The 22,128-nt window shown below is 50.2% G+C and overlaps 13 protein-coding genes across 13 annotated transcripts; 7 read left to right on the top strand and 6 right to left on the bottom strand.

Annotated features, from left to right (window-relative positions):
• Positions 1-767: 767 nt before the first annotated feature.
• On the bottom strand, positions 768-1,699 carry GGI43DRAFT_260346 (uncharacterized protein). Its single transcript, XM_083200978.1, has one exon. It carries the CDS (start codon positions 1,546-1,548, stop codon positions 847-849), a length of 702 nt encoding a protein of 233 aa, XP_083055881.1. The 5' UTR covers positions 1,549-1,699; the 3' UTR covers positions 768-846.
• Positions 1,700-1,851: 152 nt separating this feature from the next.
• On the top strand, positions 1,852-3,204 carry GGI43DRAFT_425991 (uncharacterized protein; the record flags this gene model as incomplete). Its single annotated transcript, XM_083208579.1, has 2 exons — positions 1,852-3,105; positions 3,160-3,204. The coding sequence occupies 2 exons, from the start codon at positions 1,852-1,854 to the stop codon at positions 3,202-3,204; spliced, it is 1,299 nt and encodes a 432-aa protein (XP_083055880.1).
• A 48-nt stretch (positions 3,205-3,252) lies between these two features.
• On the top strand, positions 3,253-3,709 carry GGI43DRAFT_260344 (uncharacterized protein). Its single transcript, XM_083200977.1, has one exon. The coding sequence runs from the start codon at positions 3,355-3,357 to the stop codon at positions 3,583-3,585; it is 231 nt and encodes a 76-aa protein (XP_083055879.1). The 5' UTR covers positions 3,253-3,354; the 3' UTR covers positions 3,586-3,709.
• GGI43DRAFT_260355 (uncharacterized protein) lies at positions 3,555-5,810 on the bottom strand. Its single transcript, XM_083200979.1, has one exon. It carries the CDS (start codon positions 5,132-5,134, stop codon positions 3,644-3,646), a length of 1,491 nt encoding a protein of 496 aa, XP_083055878.1. The 5' UTR covers positions 5,135-5,810; the 3' UTR covers positions 3,555-3,643.
• Positions 5,811-6,472: 662 nt separating this feature from the next.
• GGI43DRAFT_260329 (inhibitor of growth proteins N-terminal histone-binding-domain-containing protein) lies at positions 6,473-8,138 on the top strand. Its single transcript, XM_083200976.1, has one exon. It carries the CDS (start codon positions 6,721-6,723, stop codon positions 8,053-8,055), a length of 1,335 nt encoding a protein of 444 aa, XP_083055877.1. The 5' UTR covers positions 6,473-6,720; the 3' UTR covers positions 8,056-8,138.
• On the bottom strand, positions 8,139-9,675 carry GGI43DRAFT_260328 (protein-histidine N-methyltransferase). The gene is made up of 2 exons (XM_083200975.1): positions 8,992-9,675; positions 8,139-8,873 (listed from the first exon to the last, which is right to left on the bottom strand). The coding sequence occupies exons 1-2, from the start codon at positions 9,475-9,477 to the stop codon at positions 8,223-8,225; spliced, it is 1,137 nt and encodes a 378-aa protein (XP_083055876.1). The 5' UTR covers positions 9,478-9,675; the 3' UTR covers positions 8,139-8,222.
• An 80-nt stretch (positions 9,676-9,755) lies between these two features.
• GGI43DRAFT_260318 (succinate dehydrogenase assembly factor 3) lies at positions 9,756-10,658 on the top strand. The gene is made up of 3 exons (XM_083200974.1): positions 9,756-10,196; positions 10,315-10,414; positions 10,495-10,658. Exons 1-3 carry the CDS (start codon positions 9,984-9,986, stop codon positions 10,566-10,568), a joined length of 387 nt encoding a protein of 128 aa, XP_083055875.1. The 5' UTR covers positions 9,756-9,983; the 3' UTR covers positions 10,569-10,658.
• Position 10,659: 1 nt separating this feature from the next.
• Positions 10,660-13,288, bottom strand: GGI43DRAFT_417170 (P-loop containing nucleoside triphosphate hydrolase protein). Its single transcript, XM_083207387.1, has one exon. It carries the CDS (start codon positions 13,082-13,084, stop codon positions 10,748-10,750), a length of 2,337 nt encoding a protein of 778 aa, XP_083055874.1. The 5' UTR covers positions 13,085-13,288; the 3' UTR covers positions 10,660-10,747.
• Positions 13,289-13,436: 148 nt separating this feature from the next.
• On the top strand, positions 13,437-15,494 carry GGI43DRAFT_260264 (uncharacterized protein). Its single transcript, XM_083200973.1, has 2 exons — positions 13,437-14,945; positions 15,031-15,494. Exons 1-2 carry the CDS (start codon positions 13,782-13,784, stop codon positions 15,088-15,090), a joined length of 1,224 nt encoding a protein of 407 aa, XP_083055873.1. The 5' UTR covers positions 13,437-13,781; the 3' UTR covers positions 15,091-15,494.
• On the top strand, positions 15,423-18,496 carry GGI43DRAFT_260120 (uncharacterized protein). Its single transcript, XM_083200971.1, has one exon. It carries the CDS (start codon positions 15,835-15,837, stop codon positions 18,397-18,399), a length of 2,565 nt encoding a protein of 854 aa, XP_083055872.1. The 5' UTR covers positions 15,423-15,834; the 3' UTR covers positions 18,400-18,496.
• A 97-nt stretch (positions 18,497-18,593) lies between these two features.
• On the bottom strand, positions 18,594-19,031 carry GGI43DRAFT_388193 (Rab5-interacting protein-domain-containing protein; the record flags this gene model as incomplete). Its single annotated transcript, XM_083204031.1, has 2 exons — positions 18,594-18,884; positions 18,966-19,031. 2 exons carry the CDS (start codon positions 19,029-19,031, stop codon positions 18,594-18,596), a joined length of 357 nt encoding a protein of 118 aa, XP_083055871.1.
• A 215-nt stretch (positions 19,032-19,246) lies between these two features.
• Positions 19,247-20,950, top strand: GGI43DRAFT_417166 (uroporphyrinogen decarboxylase HEM12). The gene is made up of 5 exons (XM_083207386.1): positions 19,247-19,444; positions 19,520-19,561; positions 19,657-20,192; positions 20,302-20,695; positions 20,757-20,950. Exons 1-5 carry the CDS (start codon positions 19,387-19,389, stop codon positions 20,828-20,830), a joined length of 1,104 nt encoding a protein of 367 aa, XP_083055870.1. The 5' UTR covers positions 19,247-19,386; the 3' UTR covers positions 20,831-20,950.
• On the bottom strand, positions 20,951-22,003 carry GGI43DRAFT_417165 (uncharacterized protein). Its single transcript, XM_083207385.1, has 2 exons — positions 21,699-22,003; positions 20,951-21,494 (listed from the first exon to the last, which is right to left on the bottom strand). Exons 1-2 carry the CDS (start codon positions 21,896-21,898, stop codon positions 21,248-21,250), a joined length of 447 nt encoding a protein of 148 aa, XP_083055869.1. The 5' UTR covers positions 21,899-22,003; the 3' UTR covers positions 20,951-21,247.
• Between the last annotated feature and the right edge of the window lie 125 nt (positions 22,004-22,128).

Raw genomic sequence — 22,128 nt, 5'->3', positions numbered from 1 at the left:
GAGCCCAGCTCAGGGGAAAAAGTGCCTCAAACCAGCCTAGCCCAGGCACATTGCGCCGCTAACGCAAGGCACGAGCACTGCACAAAAACACGCGTATCCTGTTGCTCTGGCAAAAAAGTCAAAGTGCTCTCTAAATCATGGGTGCAGTGCTGTTATTTTACTCTATCCATGCTGATTCTTTATACCTTCGCTTCTTCTAATCCCCGCTTCTATACTGTATCTTTTTCTGAAATCTTCCCATATGATCTGCATTTCCAACATACTTCCATCCCAGCAAATAAGGAGGTCAATCAGCTCGCATGCATACTATGTACAGGTACCAACAACAGCCACCGCATGGGCCTCAGCATGGGACTCGATGGCGCTTCCTGAGAAGGGGGCTGCGTGCTATACCCAATTTTTCCTGCGCCGAACCTTGTGGTTAATTAATTGGCACAAGCGAAATGTCGTCCTATACACTTCTGTGCCTGTTCTCGTGCCACGTCAAGGCGCCTCTCTAACAAGAGCTTTGGCAGTACTAGTACTCCGTAATAGAGTAGGTAGAATACTGCCCTACTTAGCTACGGGGCACAGGCACAAGCTGCCGTACCTGGCACCCAGAAGCTTCGTGCCGGCGTCATTTTATTGTTTTATCCAGCCGCCGGTGCCTTCTATTGGAAGACTTGGTACATCCTGGCTCATTTCCTGACCTGCGGCGGCGATCGTTCACTAGCAGCTCTGTTAGCATGCACGCCGGCGGCTGGACTAGCGGCCTCTTGCGTTGGCTCGGCCGTTTCAGCGTAATGGCGATGGCCTCTTTTTTTGGCATTCTCGTCATTCTATCTGCAACGCAGCGCAATGCAATGCTCATCCCCGCCATGATATACAGCTATGTACCCTGTTTTCTACATTCATATAGAGTAAGCAATACGTACGTAGTTGTAGGTAGGCTATATACTCATAATACACACAAGCATGTGTGAGGAGAGACACAAACGGTCTTGCGAGCCCCTTGGTCCGGCAGACAGTCGTGGGCCAAGGCTGATGCGAGGAGCCGGCAACAGGCTCCGTCCCGGCATCAGGCAATGTGGAATGCGGTGAGCAGCTCGACGGAGCAGAGCACAGCTCTTCATCCTCTCTCTCTCCCCGCTCTGCAAATTGGATTGTCGGCGCGTCTAGAGTGTGCGGTACAGGTACAAGCCGCTCCACGCAATCCTCCAGCAACAAGGCGTCGCCTCTGCAACGCTCGAGTCGTAGCCATCGTCGTAGTCGTCGTAGCGGTACTCCGTAACAGCAGCACTTTTGGTGCCTGCATATTGCGAGCGACGATTGATTCGTTTTGGCGCCAAACTGGCGCTGAAAAAGCAATTTCCCAGAGGCCACCCCCTTCTCAGGAGTGGCACCCCCTTGTCTCGCTTTGCGCACATCCCTGACATCCCCCTCCTTAGGATATTGATCTCCGTGGGTCAATGCCATGGAGACTGACAAGGTCCCCCCTCCCCCATGCATCCAGCTCCGTTTTTCTACCTGTCCTGCCCTCCCTTTTGACGCTTCGTTCTTGTTCATCATCTTCAGTTGCGTTGTGCCCTTTTTTCTCCAACAGAGAGTTTTTGTCTGCTCTCTATCACACTCTTTTTTAAACTCAGGTTCATCACACCAATTACTCTCGTTTTTTTGATATATATCCCTTCTTGTTTTACTTTCGTCAGGTTAGTAGATTCGAGTTGTCCCAAAATCCCAGTCGCCGTCCATCTTCCCCTCGCTTGATACCAGCGGCTATACTCGCATAGTATACATATCGATATCGATCAGGATATTTGGTCTAATCAGTTGCGATTCGTGAGCAGTACGCATTAGAGATAAACCGCGAAGATGAAGTACTCGATTCTGGCTGCCTCGTTGGCTGCCAGCGCTACCGCTGCTTCTCACAACCACCACCACCACCACCATGCGAAGAAGGATGCTGCTGCCAAGGTCGAGAAGCGAGCGGCAAACGTTGTCACCACGGTCGTCGTCGGTCCAACTGCCACTCAGTATGTGCTCGATGGCAAGCCCGTTGACGCTGCCGCCGCCAAAGCCGGTCTGCAGCAAGGCGAATACGTTATCGTCGGAGAGACTCAGCCAACTTACGTCCCCCCGCCGCCGCCTCCTCCTCCTGCTCCCTCAAGCACCTCTGGCGATATGAAGGCTCAATTCATTGAAGAGGCCGTTTCCTCGACAGCTCCCGCGTCGACTTCAACTCCTCCCCCTCCGCCGCCACCCACGACCTCGGCCAAGCCCTCCTCGGCGGCTCCTCCCAAGTCCTCGGCCCCTGCCCAGCCAGCCTCTGGTGGTACCGGATTGAACGCCAACTTCCCTAGCGGAACGATTCCTTGCTCTCAGTTCCCATCCGACTACGGCGCGGTGGCCCTGGAGTACCTGGGTACGGGAGGCTACTCTGGTATTCAGTATGTGCCTGATTATACTCCGGCTTCGACCGTCATCAACACAATCATCACTGCTATTTCTGGTCAAGGCTGCAAACCGGGTGCCATGTGCTCTTATGCCTGCCCTCCTGGCTGGCAGAAGACTCAGTGGCCCGAGGCACAGGGCTCCACCTTGGAGTCCATTGGTGGTCTCTTCTGCAATGCAGATGGAATGCTCGAGCTTACGCGCTCCTCCCACCCCACGCTTTGCCAGCAAGGTGCTGGTGGTGTGACTGTTCAGAACGACCTCCAGGAGTCTGTTTGCACTTGCCGTACCGACTACCCTGGTATTGAGAGCATGGTTATTCCCGCCTGTGCCAACCCCGGCCAGTCCATTCCGATCACCAACCCCATTGAGTCCGACTACTATGTCTGGGATAACAAGCAAACCTCCGCGCAGTACTACATCAACAAGGCGGGCTATGAAGTCGGCGATGCTTGCGTGTGGAACAGCAAACGCGACCCCCTGGGTGCTGGCAACTGGGCTCCTATGAACCTCGGTGTGGGCCGAACTGACGATGGCGTCACATGGATCTCCATCTTCGACAACCTCCCCACTAGCACAGCCACTCTGGGCTTCAACGTTGAGATTACTGGCGATACCAGCAGCAAGTGCTCATACATCAACGGCGTATGGACCGGCGGTAGCAACGGTTGCACGGTAAGCACCCCTGAACTGAAACGAAAGAATAGAAAACTAACATGAGCTTGATAGACTTCGATGCAGGAGGGCGGACAGGCTACCGTTCGATACTTTTAAGACGACGGCCTCCGGATAAACTTTGTTGAAAATTTCCCCAGTACTTATAATTAGATATTCGTGTGCATATTCCTTGTGCGGAGCACGTGGTGGGAGGTAATCTGGGCCATCTTTGTCATGCGACGGAAAACTTCGTCAAAGTCTGTATAGATGGAAGGGGAAAGAACTCGCGATACCAGGAAGGCCTTTAAGAGATCATTCGGCCTTCCACTAGTGCACTTGCGCCTCTCTTCTGCTATCCCTGGCTGCATAGCCGCCATGATGCCGCGTGTGGTATATAGACATACGCCTTCTTTGGCGGTGCACAGTACTTGGATCTCATTTAATGTTGCTTTTTTTCTTGTTTCTTTGCTGTCTACGGGTTTATTGTTTCCAAATTAAAAAATCTGCACACGCAGCAGTTGGTCTTGGGGTGAAGATATAATGAGTCGTTGATAAATTAGAATTCCATGGCAGTTCCCACTCCAGACTCCCTTTCCTTTCGTAGCTGATCATTCCTCTCGTCCTGTTCCTCTTTCAACCGGGCCTCCACGTCGTCCCTGAAGCCACTCAAATCGGGTGGGATGACCTGCATCTGTACACTTGGTGCGCTCTGTACAAAACGTAATTGCTCTGTAACGTGCTGAACGATGTCCTGTAAACGTTTCTGGGGATTGCGATTCTGCCGCGGCTCGCCCAAGATTTGCTCCAGCGTGGGGAAGAGGGTATCTTGGCGAAACTGTTCTCTCCATGGGGTATGCTCTGGCAAAATAGGGCTGATTTTGTCCTGGCAGTCGATGGCTATGCTGGTCTCGTATGTCCACGCCCGGGCGACGTTCCGTGGAGTGTAGCCGCCGCCGCCAAAGAGAATCATGGGAATGTTCATCCTCTTGCAAAACGCAACGCACGCTCCATGCCCCTGCACTTGCAGATTGAACCGACCCAGACGATCTCCTGCCAGAGAATCGGCACCACACTGAAGGGCGATGGCACCTGGGCGAAATTTCTCAACTATCCTGCCGATGATGTTGTTGAACAGCATGTCGTATTGCTCGTCCGTAATACCATCGTTGAGCGGAACATTGACGGCGTGGTGCGCTCCGGGATTATGCTCGCTCTTGGGGCCATTATCATCTAATGCACCAGTACCAGGAAAGAAGTTGTTGGGGTCATATTTATGGAATGAGACAGTCATGACTCTGTCTGTTGAGAAGAACGCCTCTTCGACGCCATCGCCGTGATGCACGTCAATATCAATGTATAAAACGCGTGGATAGAACCGCAGCAACTCCAGGATGGCAATGACAATATCATTGATGTAGCAAAATCCAGAAGCCTCGGCCTTCTTAGCGTGGTGTAGGCCACCTCCCCACGCAATAGCAATGTCAGACTGCTTCGATGCAATCTTCCTTGCAGCATCAAGCGCGCTCCCGGCAGACATGGAGCAGTAATCATAGAGGCCGTCAAATAATGGACAATCCGAACCACCCAAGTTAAATTTCAGATCTGGGTTCTGGCTCTCAAGATCCCGAGGAACCGGCTCGGGGAGGACAGTGCCCAGAAAATCGAGATAGTCGGTAGAGTGGAATGAAGCCAGCTCCTCATAAGTAGCAGCCCTGGTTACGAAGTTATCCATGGCAAATGACATGCCGTATGAGTAGATTAGGCTCTTGGAGAGCGTCAGACGCCAGGGCTTCATTGGATGTGTCATGCCGAAGTGGTGCTGCTCCATGTCGGGGTTGCAGTGAAAGGAGACATTGTGGCCTTTGGGGCGCGTTATGCCTGATTCTTCTGCCATGCGTTTGCACTGTTGATAAAATTTTGCATTTTCTGCCTCGCCGGCTAAGCCAAGAGGTTGGACATACTCCTCTACTATGTCGTGATCAGGGTCGATGTCGAGTTTATGAGGGAGGTAGTTTGGCTTAGGAACACGAAATCTGTAGGCGTCCATGATGGGTGATGGCAGTGAGTCTGCCGAAGATTATGAAGACGAAGAGTTCAGAGTTGTGATAGATGATTGATCATGAAAGAGAATCACTTGTCGACGTAGCGTAGCGATGCTCACCTTCTCGACGGATGAGAGCGTAACGGCAGTGAGCTAGGATTAGAACTGCAACGTAAAATTGACCAAGGTGCAAGTGAGAAGCGTTGCTCTTTATTCAGTTGTGACTAAGAAAATGAAGGTGCATTATGCTGAATAATTGTTGAAACAATTCCAGAGCGAAGCGAAGCGAAGAGAAGAGATAGACTCTCATAACATTACGAGTAGAGGTAGGTAAATGAAGTTATTAGTAGCTGTAAAGTGGACTGGGATTGGCCACGCTAAAGGCTGTTCCAGATTGAAAGAGCGACTCGGCTTCATCTAGCAGCGTCACGTGAGAGATGCGCTTGCTCTGAATATCAAGCTTTGGTAAGGACAGAGATGAAGTGGATAGCACGAGTAAATCTGCTGGGTACCTTACATATATGATATGGATAGGTACTCCGTACTTGTAGTATGAGAAAATATTTTCTTCTTCTCTTTTCTATTTAGGTATCCACTGGATTTTTTTTTCTTTTCTTTTTAATGTTTAACTTTTGGTAATGACGAGCAGCTGAAGCTAAGAGCACTGGACTACTTGTTTAATATTTCGTATTTTAGAACAAGCTTTGCGGAACATTTCCGGGTGGCTAAGCCTCGGAATATGCTAGAAGTCCCTGCAACCACCCGATTTTGACGTACTTGCGTCTCCTAGCCTGCATAAACCTCCAAGCTCGCCCCATCACTAATTCTGCATCTCCTCCGAATTGGCAGCCCAACCAAGCCAACTTATTCGCTGCCACGCAACGCGCTGCGTCCAACTCAACTCTCCATCCTCCTTCAACCGACCCAAAGCAAGACAGGCGCCGCAGTTGAAGTGGCATCGAGGTGAGCATTTATCGAGTCGCTCTGCGCCCGTGTTTGCGTTTGCCTTGCCTTGCCTTGCGTTGCTCTTGACAACCACTCTCTCTTGGAGAGGGCCCATCCACATCGTTGGAGGACTCATCCATTCGTTCGCCATTCGTTAGAGGCGTCTCCCTGCGGGGGGAGGTGGCTATTAGCTGGTGACAGTTTTTTTTTTGCTGCAGAGCTATTGTCATGCACGCCTGATTGTCCGTACATCTGCTGTGTCTACTTCGTGTCCCCTACTCTCAGTAGATGGGCTATGCCTCTCCGCTTCCTCTATTCTCTTTTTCATTGAAGCATCATTTGTACGGTGAACACGGAATAGATGAGAGCGCAATAACCGCCTCTTTGAAGCACATGGCCCAGTATTAGCATCAGCCTGTATTTTTCAAGTCTATCTACTACTGTATCCTCACGGCTGCGCCGGTGCTCCTCCCGTCTATTCTGTCACAGCGTTACACTGTCTCATCCAAGAGCCTTTCATTTCATCAAATTGCATCAGCCTCAGCTCATTTGCTAGTCCGGCCATCTCATCTCTGGCTGCTGTTGTCTCTTCTTCACCTGTTTATCATCAAATTCATGGGCTCGGCGTTGCCAAGTCATTAACCATCATGCCTAGAGACGATTTGTCCATCGATTTTGTCAAGAGGATGCCGCAAGCCGAGCCTTTAGACCCCGGCTTGATCCTCGATGACTGGATCAACCGGGTCCAAAACCTCCCCGAAGAGATTCGTTTTATTCAAGAAGAGATTTCAGACAAGGACCGTCAATACAATGACTGCATCCGCATGATCGAAGACCGCGATGGGAAGATCCAAAAGTGGATAAAGACGAATGGGAGTCATGAGCCTAACCCAAAGGAAGATATACTGCGAGCCCAGATCCGCGAAAACTATGCTCGGGCAGATCAGTTTGCGCAAGACAAGATCAATCTCATGCAAAGATTGCAGCTTGTTATGGACAAGCACTTGCGTAGCTTGGATATTCAGATTAAGCTGCTTTATGATCGGGCAGAACCTGGTTTCACAGACCCTGACGAGGTTCCTTCACTCCTTCGCCCCAGTGCCACTAATCACAGCGCCCCTTCAGCTCGCACACTGAACTTATCCAACAATATCAACTCAGCTGGTCCTCTGGCTTCACCTCGCAATCCCGTTGCGGGCTCTGCCAACCCGGCCATGGTTCGACTGCCAAACCAGCCCCAGATAAGACATCCCCAGGCCCAGCAGCATGTTGCACAGTACCAGCAACACCCATCCTCCGCGCCGGCCACGCCTGCCGCAAGCATAATACTAAACAGGCAGCGGGAGAGCTCAGCTGGTCCGGCAACAAAGAGAGGGCCGCGGTCTATCACAGGGCCCGGGAATCTGCCCACAACATCAAGTGGCCTGGCGAGGCATTCATCCCTGGGGCCTGGCACACCAAAGAATGGGGCTGGAATAAACCTGGGAGCTGGAGGCGCTGTTCGAGCAGGTAGTGCTGGGCCGCGAGCAGGGTCAGTAAAAGCGGCAGTTGGAATAGCCGGCCGCAGAGGAACTCCGACAATAAGTGGTCGGAAGAAGCCACCCAATAGGTCATCGCTGTCGCGAGTGAAGAAGGCATCAAACAGAAATTCACCAGCCTCAACGGCAGATAGTGACTTGTCAGACGCTGGAAGCGGCAGTGGCGAAGAAGATGACAATATCCAGCCAAGAGCGAGGACCAACTTGGCTAGGGATGGCAAAAATGGTAACGATGCACCAGGGGATGCCGATGATGATGAAGATGGCGGCGATGATAAACAGTATTGCCTGTGTTATAACGTGAGCTATGGAGATATGGTGGCTTGCGACAACGACAATTGTCCATATGAGTGGTTTCATTGGTCATGCGTTGGACTTAAGAGCGAACCGAATGGCACGTGGTATTGTCCTGAGTGTACTGAGAAGTTGCGCAAGGGGAAGTAGAAACAGATAGTCTTGCGATAATAGTTTGAACAATGAATTGTAACCAACAGTCTCTGGCTGAAGGTTGCGTTTTTTCGATTAATATAGCCAGCGAATTTCGACTCAGAGTTTCCACTCTAGCAGAATTGCCTTTGCATTGACGAAATGTTGGGATAGATAGTCATGCTTTACTGATGGACTTGTTCCTGCAAGACACAATGAACTACACCACGTCGCACTCCTTCACTCTCCTCTCTTAACTCTGTAACTGCAGCACCCTTTGATCGGGCCGCCTCGATAAAGTCGTCTAGCGAGCCACCAACTCCAAAGTATAGCTTTTTGGCAGCTACATATGCAGCCGCTCTGGCATTAGATGCCTTTTCGCGTTCCAAGATAGAAAAGACGAGCTGCGTGAATGCCTGCAATGCGAATGGAGAGTAGATTGTTTCCGCCCCTACCATGAGCGTGGTTGGCGCCGGGAGATTTGATGAGAATGCCGGTAAATCGTACAAACAACGAATAAACTCGGGTGACCATGCTCCAGAGATGATTGAAAAATGAATTCCGTTGGATGAGAGGAACTGCTCGAAAGCTTGGATGATTTCGGGCGATAGCTCTAGCTCGCCCTCAATGTTGAATGCGTCCTGAAGCACTGGATTTTGGGTGTTCTCAAGGGCCCAGGCGAGGAGGAAGTTGGGTAAAGTGACGAGACGGAGCACGGATGGGTTGTAGTCGGCTAATGTGAATGAGAGGGGCTTTTGATGCCATTGGTTGCGTGAGATTCTCTTCATGACCCAGGTAAACATTGCTAGGGAAGGGAGTGCAGTTCCGCAACCGAGCTAGAAAGTGTATATGAGTTAGTTACATGTTATAAGTGAATCGAGAAATGGTGAGTGAAGCAGATGATTTGAGTTTGACGCCATCTCTCTCCTTTCTTCTCTCTTCACGTTCGCTTACCTCAATTACACGAAGTGACGAGGCTTCCTGAGCGGCAGTCAGTTCATCCTGAACAGCAAGCACCTTGACGAGATCGATGCTGCTCTCCCAGCTCTTGAAGCCGCCTTCGTAAATGCCCGTCTTGACATCGTGTTTTCCGAGCCCGCCATCGTCGACTCGATCCTCTGCATCGGTCACTTCGTCATCCTCGGCCATGAGCTGCACTCGTACGTCCCACAGCTCACGACGAGGAAGCCGCAGTTGTGTCTCCCTGGCACCAGCATCGGTTGCCTCGATGTCTAGGATATCATAGGCGATTTTGGAGGGCAGCTGTGAGAGGAAGTCTGAGAGGCTGTGGAGCGTTGCTGGCAGCTGTGGTTTGCCAGCCACAGGAAAAGCGCTGTAAGAGGTTGAGGCTGGGGTTTGAGCTGCGGCGGGAGCTGATGTCTGAGACTCATTGATATCATGTTCTATGTCGTCCCCGGAGAAGCCAAATGAGAATGACATTGTGATTGATGGGCTTGTAGCGTATATATGCTCTCTAACTTGATGAAATAAGCAATGGGTCTATATGCTTATTGAGAATTTATGAAAATTAGAAAAAAGTGTCTGCACGGAATGAGCGAGAAAAAGAATGGCGAAATATTGAAGTGGTAGGAAATATTTCAAAAGATTCAGTGCTATTGGTGGGGCTGCGGATTTGAGCTTCTTTGCAGGTCTGAGAGAAAAAAAACTGGCCCGGCGCTGCGGATCTAATTCCATTAGCCTTAGAAATCATTGGCCGCGGCCGACTTCATAGATGCAACATGTCTCATTGTTGCAGCATAGCGGTTTAATTCCCTTTTTTCTTTCTCTGGCTTATAACGGTTGCCGAGGTTATTCTATGCTGCCTCTTTGAAAGGAACCTGGTCTAGCAGTTTTTATCAATTCTTCTGCAGGACAAAGCATTTTGTGTCAAACGTCGTCGTATAAACAGCATCTCATCTATCCACTACAGAAACAACTCTCGCACCATGCGCCAAACAATCGCAAAGTTGGCATCTGCCTCGGCCGTGCAGAGTGGCCTGCGGCCCAAGCCGATGGCCCTGTTGCCGCCTATTCCTCTTTATCGACGACTCCTGCGCGCCCACCGAAAGTATCTCCCGGGAGAGATGAGGGTCCTCGGAGACCAGTATATCAAGGCCGAATTCAGAGCTCATCGCAACGTGGACAATCCTGCGCATTTGGTATGTTATGAATTAATGAAAGATAGTGAGACTATATTTTCTATTTATTCCAGCAAATATCGGTTCCATCTTCTTAACGAGAATACGATTAACTAATCTTGAACTTTCGATTCATTAGATTGGCTTTCTCTCAGAGTGGCAGATGTATGCTCAGCAAATTGAGGGTGAATCCTGGGTTGGTGAAAAGATTGACCAGGAAAAACTTTCAAAAATGAGCGGTAAGTCTTTTTCCTAGCTTATTTTCTTTTTGTTTTGCCTGATGGCTAGTATGGAGGCTCATTTATATAAAACATTCCAGATGAGCAAATTGGACAGTTGTATGAGTTGATGCAGGCCATACAGAAGCATCGCAACGGAGAAGATAATGAGTAGTCCGCACTATTGCTGGCTTGCATGCAATAAAACTTGTAGAATTAGAATGTTTATTTAATAGCAATTGTATATATATATCCATCTATCTATATGCTCATTTGCCTCTGCTTGAAATGTACGCTTTTCTTTAGTATCTATGCAAAAATACCAAGGGTATCTCATCTACTTTATTCGCATATTTATCTCCCCAATGCTTCAGCAATCCATGTTGCCTGGATCGCACTGACTTTCTTGGCGTAATTTTTATTTGTATACACATGCTCAAGGAACATGATGGCCTCTTTCTTTTGGCCGTGCATGACACTGGATGGGTGAATGGCAACTACATGCTTACCATTAACAGTCACGTAGCTTCCATCGGGTGCCAGCATAGCCGTTCTCATAGCGAAGCCTCTAAGAAAGCACTTGACCACTGCCTCTGCCTTATCAGGAGACAGAGGAGTAAATGGCTGAGGATCAGGCGGCGGCATCTCTGAAAGGAGCTTCTCCTTCAAGCACATTCCTCGAAGCTGTCGACGAATATTCAACGCCTGCTTCATGTTGCGGATATTGATTTTGCGCTTCTTGCACCACCCTATCCTGTCCGAGTTCTCTGCAGCATACAGCTGCATGGTGGTCAAGTAAGTGATGATGTCTCCCTCTCGTCTCTGAAGATCTTTCCGAAGCTCCTCGACTTCCTCTGCGCCTTCCTCTGATTGTACATGAATGAAGATGTCGTCTCCGGATGTGAGGCAAGAGATGGCATCAATCACTTCCAGAACGCAGTCAAACTCGGGTCCTGAAGCGGCGAGGATAACAGCACCAAGGGGAGCTGAGAGCGGAAATCTAGCCATCGTTTCACCCGCCTGTGTGATAGTGCCATCATCGTTAAGAGCGCCAAGGAAATGCAAATGCAGCAGCGCCATTTCTATTGCTGTGGTTTCCGGCGCATCTATCAGCGGGAAGGCTAGTACATCCTGGATGCCACGAGCCTTCATCGTGAGGACAGCTCCAAGAACATCATTTCTCAAAATTTCAGGAAGATCTGAGCCTTGCATCGTGTCAAAAGCCTCTTCCGTATACAGCCTAAAGCATTTGCCTGGTCCCTCACGGCCAGCACGACCTGCACGCTGCACGGCGGACGACTTAGAAATGGGCTTGGCTAGCAGCGATTCCATACCCAGCCGTGGTCGGTATTGCTTGACTTTGGCTTTGCCGCAATCCACAACATATCTCACGCCAGGGACCGTGACGGATGTTTCAGCAATATTTGTTGCGAGCACGACTTTGCGTGTCATAGGAGACCTGGCCGGCTGAAAGGCCACCCTCTGTGCTTCAATAGAAAGCTGTCCATATAAGGGTACAGCAAGGATTTTGGGCACGTTGGACGCAAGAGTCGTAGCATATTCCTCAATCAGCCGCTGTGCAGCCTCAATGTCTTCCTGGCCGTTTAGGAAAGCCAAGATATCTCCAGGTAATGGTTCTTCCACATGAATTTTGAAGATCTTCTTCAATAGTGCATCTTGGAGATCCGCAACCGGCCGGGGTTCGTATGATATCGTGACTGGAAATTGCCGACCCTTGATCCGAAGCACCTCAACGTTGCTTGCCTTTTCTTTCCCTGCAGCCCCACTGCCGAAAAATTCCTGAATAACGCCCACCTCAGCTGTAGCGCTCATGATAATGACCTTGAGAGGGATGCCTCCCCTTTCCGTTTTATCTCCAAACAGTATCTGTTTCAAAAATCCGGCCAGGAGGTCGACGTCTAGGCTTCTCTCGTGAATTTCGTCAATGACTATCGCACTGTACTGTTTCAAATAGGGATCCCGAAGAAGTTCCTGCAGCAAAGTACCTTCAGTTAAAAATTTGATCCGGGTGCCTCGTGGCACCTGGTGTTCAAATCGAACTGAGTATCCCACGAGCCCATCTGGCCGTCCCTTGCCAAGTGGAGTGCCAGCTTCGGTTGAAACACGATGCGCCAGAGTTGTAGCTGCAACACGTCTCGGCTGGGTAATAGCGATCATGCCTCCAACATATCCGTCTTCTTGCTGGCCTGGCAGCTTGACCTTGTGTCGCTTGCACCAGGGTTCCTGATATAGAAACTGTGGTACTTGTGTACTCTTTCCAGAACCAGTCTCTCCAACAATGACAATAACGTCAGTGCCTACGCGCTTCACGACCGTTCGAATCTCATCTTGGTGTTGCCATATTGGCAGCTCGCGGCGAGTCTTGAGCAGGGCCTGGTTCCCAGTTCCGTTCGTGCTTCGTGATTTGTTATATGTCCCTTTCTTGTCAGACAGACTGGATTTGGTCGCTTCTTGTGTCGTTTGTTGTGATGTAGAGTTCGTAGGCTGCTCTTGTGTTGAGTTTGGCAGGATTGGCTTGATACTGCTGCTTGCTTCGACTTGTTTCTTGGGTTGAGAGGGTGTAAGATATCCTACGACTGAGATGGTTTTGCCTCCAATTGTGACAGACCCAGAATCTTGTCGCGTCTTACGCCTCTTGGCTGCATGCTCTGTTGCATTTGGGGCAGCCATTGTTGATTGACGGAGCGAATGGCCGAAGTATAGAGGGATTGCAAGATTATGTCAACGATGGCGCTTTCAGTTGTATAATGGACCATCAAAAATTCAAAATTTCACATGCCTGGGCAGCAGGCTAAGCTAACTAGTATAGTAGCGCTCAGCAAACTAATTCGCCCAACAGCCGCTGGCTATAAAAAACTTTAATATTTAAGAAAAAAAAAGTATTAGTGAGTAACTTTTGATTATAGTATATTAAAAGAAGCTATATTGAAAAAAATTAAATTATCCACCTCTTTACATTTTGAATAATTCATTCCAGCTGCAAATAAATGTCGATGTATATTTTTAAAACAGTATTATACATGGGTCGCCTACTGACTAAATATAGCCCGTAGTGGCATGGAAGGCTGAGAGTGGACGAGCGCTGAGGCTTACTGCAGCACCTGCGGCGGTGTGGAACCCAATAGACCCCAGGGTCTTGGGCTGTTCTGCCGCATTCGTTAGCGTCCAGGACGGAGTACGCATGGAGTGGGTGGCTCAGATAGGGAGTTGACACCCAAACCTTCACCACCGCATCTTTGTTTGCCTCTCGTGACATCTCCTTTCTCTCTGCATCCATCAATACCCTACCATTATTTCTTTCTTGTTTTGTACTCTTAAATTTTGCATCCTGTTTTCTTTGAATTCAACCACTCTGCAATAGAACACGATGAAGAAATTCGGCTTCGGCAAGAAAGGCGACGACGGCGACGACGCCAACCGAAATGCCCTTTTTGGCAGTCGCAAGAAGAACTCGACGCCCACCCCCTCGGAAAACCCATATGCCAACCAAGGAGGCAGCGATCCCTATGCTGAGCAGACCAAATATGCAAACATGGGCGCTCGTCCCTCACCTCCCGCTGCAGGTGGCTACAGCCCGTACCAAGGAGGACAGAACGGAGCCCCTCAGCAGCAGGCTGCCCCCTCAGGGTACGGGAGCGATCGATACGGCTCGGGTGGTGGCTACGGCTCCAACCGCTACGACAGCGGCCCTGGCTCAAACCACAACAATGCTCCGGCGGCGGGGGCTAGAGGCCCTGGAGGCTACGGAGGCTTTGGCCGTGATGCGCCAGACAGCAACAGAGACGCCCTCTTCGCCGGCGCACAGGAGCGGCTCGAACAAAAGCAGCAGCAGGCTGCAGCACCTGGGGCCGATTCACAGGGAGGCTCTTATGGAGGCTATGGCGAGCAGCGGGAATTGACAGAAGAGGAACAGGAGGAGGCTGATTATCAGGCAATCCTGACTGAAAAGAGACAAGTTCAGCAGGACAGTGTTGCTTCAGTAAACCGTTCGGTGCAAATGGCTAGGCAAGCCAATGAGGTCGGACGTGCTACTTTGGCCCGTCTTGGTGCACAGGGAGAACGACTGCACAACACGGAGAAGAATCTCGACCTTGCGGCCAACCAGAATAAGATTGCTCAGGACAGGGCAGCAGAGTTGAAGACGCTCAACCGCAGCATGTTCGCGGTCCACGTTGGAAACCCATTCACATCCAAGCAGCGCCAACAGAAAGCCGACGAGGAGATAATGTCTCGCCATCGGGCTGAGCGAGAGCAGCGAGAGACGACTCGACGAGACGGCTACGCTGCGACCCAGCGCATGGAGCAGAACATGCGCCAGATTGGCAATTCGGGGCAGAGGGGAGCGGGTCGCAAGAAGGATTATGGAAAGTTCAACCTGGATGACGAAGAAGGCGCTGATGAGCTGGAGGATCAAATCGATGATGGTCTCACCGAATTAGAGGGACAAGTCAAGATGATGAACATGGTCGGCCGAGCCATTGGCGCAGAGGTGGACGTCCAAAACAAACAAATCGATCGTATTATGAACAAGGTATTTAAATCCCCGGATCTCCCTTTCTATATATGTTATTTTCTTTACTTTGTATCCGATGGCTAACGTTTCATTTTCCCAACAGAGTGACGCAGTTGATGATGCTACAAGAATGAATAGAGAACGGTTGGCTCGTATTAGGTAAAGCGATGAATAGAATTTCGGTCTAGACTGCTGGGTTTTGCGTGTGTGTTTTCATAATATGGTGTATTTCATATATTATATATAGGTATATATATTACATGAAACGTTTAATATTGCTCTTTATGAATGTCTCTCGTATCGTGTTGTCTGTGCCTTACATAGCACCGCGTTCCCTATAATTCTGCCAGGGGCCTTTTGACTTTTGCTCAAGGCTTAGCTCCAGTCCTCCCCAGGCATAATTGCCACTACAAGCATCTTAGTCATAGCTTGATCTGTATTCGGCAATTCCCAAACTCTACCTTGCGTCTCTACCGCTAGCGGGCGGCATCGACATGTCCTATTAATGTACCTCCCCTCGGCAATGCGTCAGGAGACACCGTCAAACTGTGTTGACTCACACATTCGCGCTGAGCGCGTTCGCTGTCAGTGGCTTGGCTACTCCATGCTCTTTTCATTGACGGGCTGATTTTTACTTAAATACTTGCATGAACCTGTGCCCTGACCTCATTCTTATTTCGATTTGCATTCCTTACTACTGCCCAGCATATGCTCCTATTCCCATTCGTGATTCTTGGTCATCAGGAGGCTTTTGGCACCCCCTGCAGTTAATATCGCAGCTGCTTACCATAATGATATTCCATGGCCGGCATTGCTTTGCGGAAGTATATCGGACCTTCATAGTATGATTCAGATTGTCTTGGTAGCGCAGGAAAATATCCATATCAAATCGTTATAATTGTTTTCAATGGCATCAGTCTTTACCTATGACCCGGACCCTCCTCGGGTGTCCTCGCCCTGGATTCTGGCAGACGACGCTGATAGTTCTCCGGCATCAGGTGCAGCGGTGACTCAGACCGGTTTGCTGTCCGAGTATGGCGTCACGAGGCTGGATGCAGAGCCGCAGACTGGTCCGATCGAGTATAAGCTTCATCTACTGCTTCGATCAAGACGCAGCTATGTGTACATGAGCACGGTGGACCAGAAGCGAGACAGGCTTCATGCGCAGCCTGGAGATGGATTGGCACTGTATTCGGCCTCTCCTGCTTCTTATTCGGCCTCTCCCACTCCTGCAACGTCCAGCCAGCCACGCCAGGAGCGGCTTCAGCGCCTTACGACGCAGCTGCTGTGGCGCCTGCAGCAATCGTCGCCGTATCATGCGTCGAGCTCAAGAGAGGTGAAAATCCCGAGGCTGCCTGATGGCAGCGCAGATGCAAATTCGCCAGATCTCTACGGCACCCAAATTCCTGGTCTTGAGGAATCGCAAGGAGCTCTATACGAGATAGGTGTTTCTGACGATGGACACCTTGTCGGGCTGGCCAAGGATGAGCTGGACGACAGCATTGCGACTTTGAGAGTCATGGCAGCCAGTCTTGGGTGTGGCGTTACTGTGCTGCGAATGGTGATTGTGGGTGATTGCGAATGGATTGAAATAGCAGACCTCAATGAGAATGCTTCTCAGGGTCCGACTCAAGTCACCAAACAGGACAAACTCTGGGTAGCCGAAGCACTTATAACACCCAGCACTGAGATACTACATTCAAAAGATGCCAAGCGCTGCAACGACTCTACTGATGGAACTCCCTTGGAATCTTCTGCGCCAACCTCAGTGCCGGGTCATGGCAAATCTACGACACCGCAGCTACGAGTGACTCTGACCGGCCCCATAGCATCGGGGAAGTCCAGCCTCCTGGGAACGCTATCTACAGGCACTCTGGACAATGGCCGAGGCAAGAGTCGTCTGAGCTTACTGAAACATCGCCACGAAATGGCATCCGGGATGACCAGTTCCATTGCACAAGAGCTCATTGGATACAAGGAAAGGCTCATTTTCAGCTTTTCGCATCGCAATATTGAATCATGGCTTGACATTCACGACTATTCCAACGATGGCCGACTTGTGTTCATGTCTGACTCTGGTGGCCACCCGAGATATCGACATACAGTGTTTCGCGGGCTAATGAACTGGGCACCCCATTGGATGGTCCTCTGCATTGCTGCTGACGATGCTGAAACGACGTCTCGAGCCCATGATGTGACTGCACTGGCGGCAGATTCAGGGGATACTGACTTGGTCAAGGCACATTTGGATCTCTCGCTCAAACTTGATGTTCCATTGGCAATTGTCATTACTAAGTTGGATCTCGCGTCCAAAGTGAGCCTACAAAAGACCATGACCAAGATCCTTGGTGCTATAAGGGATGCGGATCGCATACCAAAACTTCTGCAGCCTGACCAACAACCACGAGACCAGCTGTCAGAAATCCCACAGACTGACTGGGACAAGGTGCAGAACTTTGTTGGAAACATATCCGAGCAGGGAGACCTGCTGAAGCATGTTCCTATTGTGTTTACTAGCGTTTTGAAAGGGGTGGGTATTGGTCTTGTCCATGCTCTACTCGCAAGCCTGCCTCTACCTCCCGCACCCACGCCGCATGATTCCAAGGAAGCAAGCCCTCAGCCGGAGCAGCCAAAAGATCTTTTTCATATTGATGACACGTTCAGTTTGCCAAGATCTTTCGATGATTCACTAGCAAATCTCGACGGAATTATTGTATCTGGCCATGTCCGCCTTGGCAGCTTCTCTATAGGGCAAACCATTGCTGTGGGACCGTTTTCGTCGGGCCATGCGCTTGATCGTGGCTCTGGATCTGAATATCAATCATCGCCTGAAGGTCGTGGCTCACCAGCACTGCGCGCAATTCCAGCTACGCATACCAATGGGAACAAGATGGATGGCTCGATTTCCCCGTCAACGAACTCCGATGAGTGGCAGAAAGCACGCATTGTGAGTATTCGTAATCTTCGATTGCCTGTTGGAACATTAGAAGCTGGTCAGGTGGGATCGATTGGGCTTGTCTTCGAGATAAGTCACAATGATCTCCTTGCCCTACCAGACACTCCTCAGATTCGAAGGGGCATGGTTATTACCACGTCAGCTATGGATATGATTGATAGTGAACCGTCGCTCCACGCTTCCCGTGGGTTCACTGCAGTGTTTGACGAAGACATTGCTCAATTCCCACCTTCGGGCACATTGGTCAACGTTCTTTTTGCCTGTGTCAGAACTGCTGCTCGGATTCTTGATGTTTCTGTGCAACACCGAGGCGAAGCAGGCGAGACAGTTGGGCCACTTGACACAGACCACGAAGCAGAAGCTGCGGAAGATACAGTAACAAAAGTAACTGTAGAATTGGTTCACAGTCGAAAATGGGCTGAGCTAGGGTCATCAGTGATAATTATGGGAAACGGTAGCCATGATGGATCAGGTTTGCAGGGATTTGTTGGAAAGATTACAGACGTCATGTGTTGACGGGAGAAGCAGGTGTTAACAGTTGTATATATGTGAGTTTATGTGTTGTGAGAAGCGTTTTGGAGAGCGTTAAGAAATCATTGGGTCGTTATTATATGCATTAAAATAAATTATTGTTTTGACAGATATCGTAATCGCACATCTGCATCGCAAAGTTCGCTGGCTGTCCTCCCCTTCCCCCTCCCTTTCCTCTCTCAAGCTCTCACTAATCCGTAGAACAACGTCCATGTGAGAATGAATCCAGGCAATCCATTGGTTATGCCGCCTGTCCAGAGATCGAGGGCGCCTCTGTAATATCGTCTAGTGTCGACGACGCTGCGCCCCTCTGCCAGAGATCCCGGCGCCAGCTGGAAGGTGTAGAACAAGATGGTTGTTATTATTGAGAAGACGATGTAGAACAAGAAGCCGGAGTAGGACTCGAGGCCAAGGATGCCAGCACTGACGCCAAAGAGTGATGCCGTCAGGCTGTGGAGATTGGTGAGGACCTGCATCGCGGAGGTGAGGTTAGACAGAGCTGGGTGGTGGAAGGTCTCGTTCGTTGTACGAAAAGAGTGAGTTTGACGTACCTTGTTGTTATGGACCATTGAGTCCTGGACAACGGGATTGATCTGAAGCTCTTGTTCCGACGACATCGTTGCGGTGGTGGGTTCGGCGCATTCAACTGTGTATGATACGGTACTGATAAGACAGCTTGGTGACAGCTTGAATGAAGTAGCGTGAGAGAGGCCAGGAAACGCGGGCCGATCGCATCCGAAAATAAAGTGCGGAAAGCGTATTCCAATATGGGTACGTACTATTACCCACCTTGTTGGAATGCGCTCAAGAAGTACTTCGTACATACGAGGAGGGGCAGCAGCTCGGCATGACGGTCAATTGGATGGTGGGGTCTCGAGCTCGCAGTTTGCTTTTATATGGCTATTCGGCTCGCATGACAGCTTGGGCTACCACAATACCTTTTGCACATTTCATTCCCTTTTTTCCGCCAAAATGTCCGAGCACTCTTTTGAGCCATTGAAGAACGACCTGCTGCTGCGAGCGGCACGGGGTGGGTTTATTGCTATTTGTCCTGCGCTGTCCGCGAATTGAGTTGTGCTTATACGTATATGTGCGCCGTGGATAGGCCAGGTCGTGGAACGACCTCCCATGTGGGTGATGCGCCAAGGTGAGTTTTGTCTGCCGAGCACTTCTTCTGCCATGGAAGGAGTCGCAAACAGAAATATCATCACAAAGAGCCGCCTGTCTGACAAAGTCTCTTAGCTGGCCGCTACCTACCGGAGTATCATGAGGCCAAAGGCACCCGCGACTTCTTCGAATGTTGCCGAGACGCCGAGGTTGCCTCTACCTTGACGCTGCAGCCGGTCGAGCGATTCGAGGGCCTGCTGGACGCCGCCATCATCTTCTCTGACATTCTCGTCATTCCCCAGGCCATGGGTATGCAGGTCGAGATGGTGGACAAGAAGGGACCTCACTTCCCTAACCCGCTCCAGACTCCGACCGACGGACAGTACGAGAAGGTTCTCAACGGCAAGGTCGATGTGGCCACCGAGCTCGACTACGTCTACAAGGCTATTACCCTTACGAGGAAGAAGCTGGCCGGCAGAGTGCCGCTGATTGGTTTCTGTGGTGCTCCTTGGACGCTTTTCTGCTACATGGTTGAGGGAGGCGGCACAAAGCTGTTCGCTCAGGTCAAGACTTGGATCTACAAGTACCCAGAGGAATCGAAGAAGCTTTTGGCCAAGATTGCCGATGTCTGTGTGGACCATCTGGCTCACCAGGTGAAGGCTGGAGCTCAGGTATGATTTTCATTGTCCAGTCCTCACCGCTTTCTCTCTTTCATGGTGTTCTGCGCCATTCTACTATCTCACGTTAGGTCTTGAGTGGCTAATGATTTATCTCATCTAGTTGGTTATGGTGTTCGATTCATGGGCTGGAGAGTTGGGTCCTGCTTCGTTCAAGCAGTTCTCTGAACCCTACCTTGCTCATATTGCACAGAAGCTTCCTCTGAAGCTGCAAGAGCTTGGCCTTGAAAAGGTACCTATGACGGTGTTCCCCAAGGGCGCTTGGTTCGCTCTTGATTCAGCATGCAACCTGGGCTACAACGTTGTCGGCATGGACTGGCTGCAAGATCCTACCGAGGCCGTGAAGATTCGAGGAAACAGAAATATTGTTTTCCAAGGCAATGCCGACCCTGGAGTCCTGTACGGCACAAAGGAGGCCATCACCGAGGCTGTTGAGACGATGGTCAAGGGCTTCTGGTCTGGCGAGAAGAAGGGCTGGATTGCGAACTTGGGACATGGTAGGAGATGTACCCACCATATCATGCGTGTTTGCTTTTACTAATTCACTTGTGTCTATAGGTATTACACCAGGAGTAAACCCGGATAACCTGAAGTTCTTCTTTGAGGAAATTCATCGGCTAACAAAGCCTTGAAAAGTTGACCAAGGGAAAAGAGGAAATGTAATAAAACATAATAAAACACAGGTGACAGGCTCTCCACTCAGCGACAGAACCAAGTAGTATATTGTAATGATAAGCCACGTTATATTGTAAGCCAGGATATAAAAAAACCAGAATCGCTCCGTTAATCGAATGCCCTTGTAGCGCCGGACGATGTTTCCCAATTAATGCCCACAAGCACACGCATTTTAAATACCGTTATACCGCCGAGAAGACTCCGTGCCAAAACGTCAACAGTCAACAAATGCGCCCCAAGAATTCCCCCAACACCATGAACCAAGTCCTTTCTATAAAAGGGAAAAGACATTAAGAATTGTAGAAGAGGAGGTACAAAACAAAAATAGAGGAAATGAAGAAGCAGAAAGCAGAGGAGGGAGTTGATGAGTGTTGTCATGGCCTCTTTCCAAATAGCCATTTCTTTATTGTTGCGGCTGGTTCGACCTTTTCAATTTTGTCTGTCTTCTCTGAAGTCTTCTCGGACGTCCTCTCCTCGGTAGCATCCTCCGGGGCTTCATCGATCGCTTGTTCAACGCTTCGCTGGAGCGCCAGTTGTTCCAGTTCATCTTCGCCTTTGAATACGTTGCCGGCGCCGCCGCGCCCAGCGTACTGGGCTCCCGCACTAAGTCGTCGGGGTACTCTGTTTGAAGCGCGCTTTGTTAGAAACTGCATCTCACTCCTGAACTTTTCGTATATGACAGGGACGGGGATTACAACGAGAGAGACAAGGGCGGGTAGGGGATGGGGTAAATTGGAAAATGGTCATGACTTGACGAGAAGAGATGATGTGAAAGGCAAGAAAAGGATTCCATCTTTGCGGTATGCCGGAATATTATCAACTTACGCCTTGACATCTTGGCGAAGACGTGTTTCGCGAGGGTCGTTGTTCTTGGTCATGTTGCCAGTGCCGCCTCGGCCTGTCGTCACAACGGCTGTTTTCAGTACCGGCGTCTCGAGATCGGAGGCCTTGATGGACGGCGACTGCGCTGCGTCGGCCATGTTGCCAGCGCCGCCGCGGCCATGGGAAGCAAACTGAGCGGTCATGAGGGCTTGTATAGTGTTTTTCCCTTGTTTTCTTCTTTTTTTTTTTTTCTTGTTGAGGATGATGATTGGGTGAACCGGGGCGCTGCGCAGGAAGATTCAGACTGGATGAGTCGAGAGAGTTGGGTAGCCTTATGGGCGGGCCGGGTCATCTGCCACAGGGGACTTTTTTTTTCTACTGCGCCGCTAGGGGAGGGGGATTGCCATGCATTAAAAGCAGGTTCTAGTCCGGA

The sequence above is a fragment of the Trichoderma evansii genome, assembly GCF_050947405.1.
Source record: "Trichoderma evansii strain SZMC 28006 chromosome Unknown GGI43scaffold_30, whole genome shotgun sequence".
In the NCBI taxonomy this organism is placed as follows: domain Eukaryota; kingdom Fungi; phylum Ascomycota; class Sordariomycetes; order Hypocreales; family Hypocreaceae; genus Trichoderma; species Trichoderma evansii.
Note: the sequence above shows the minus strand (reverse complement) of the source record. Positions and strands in the feature narration are given on the sequence as shown.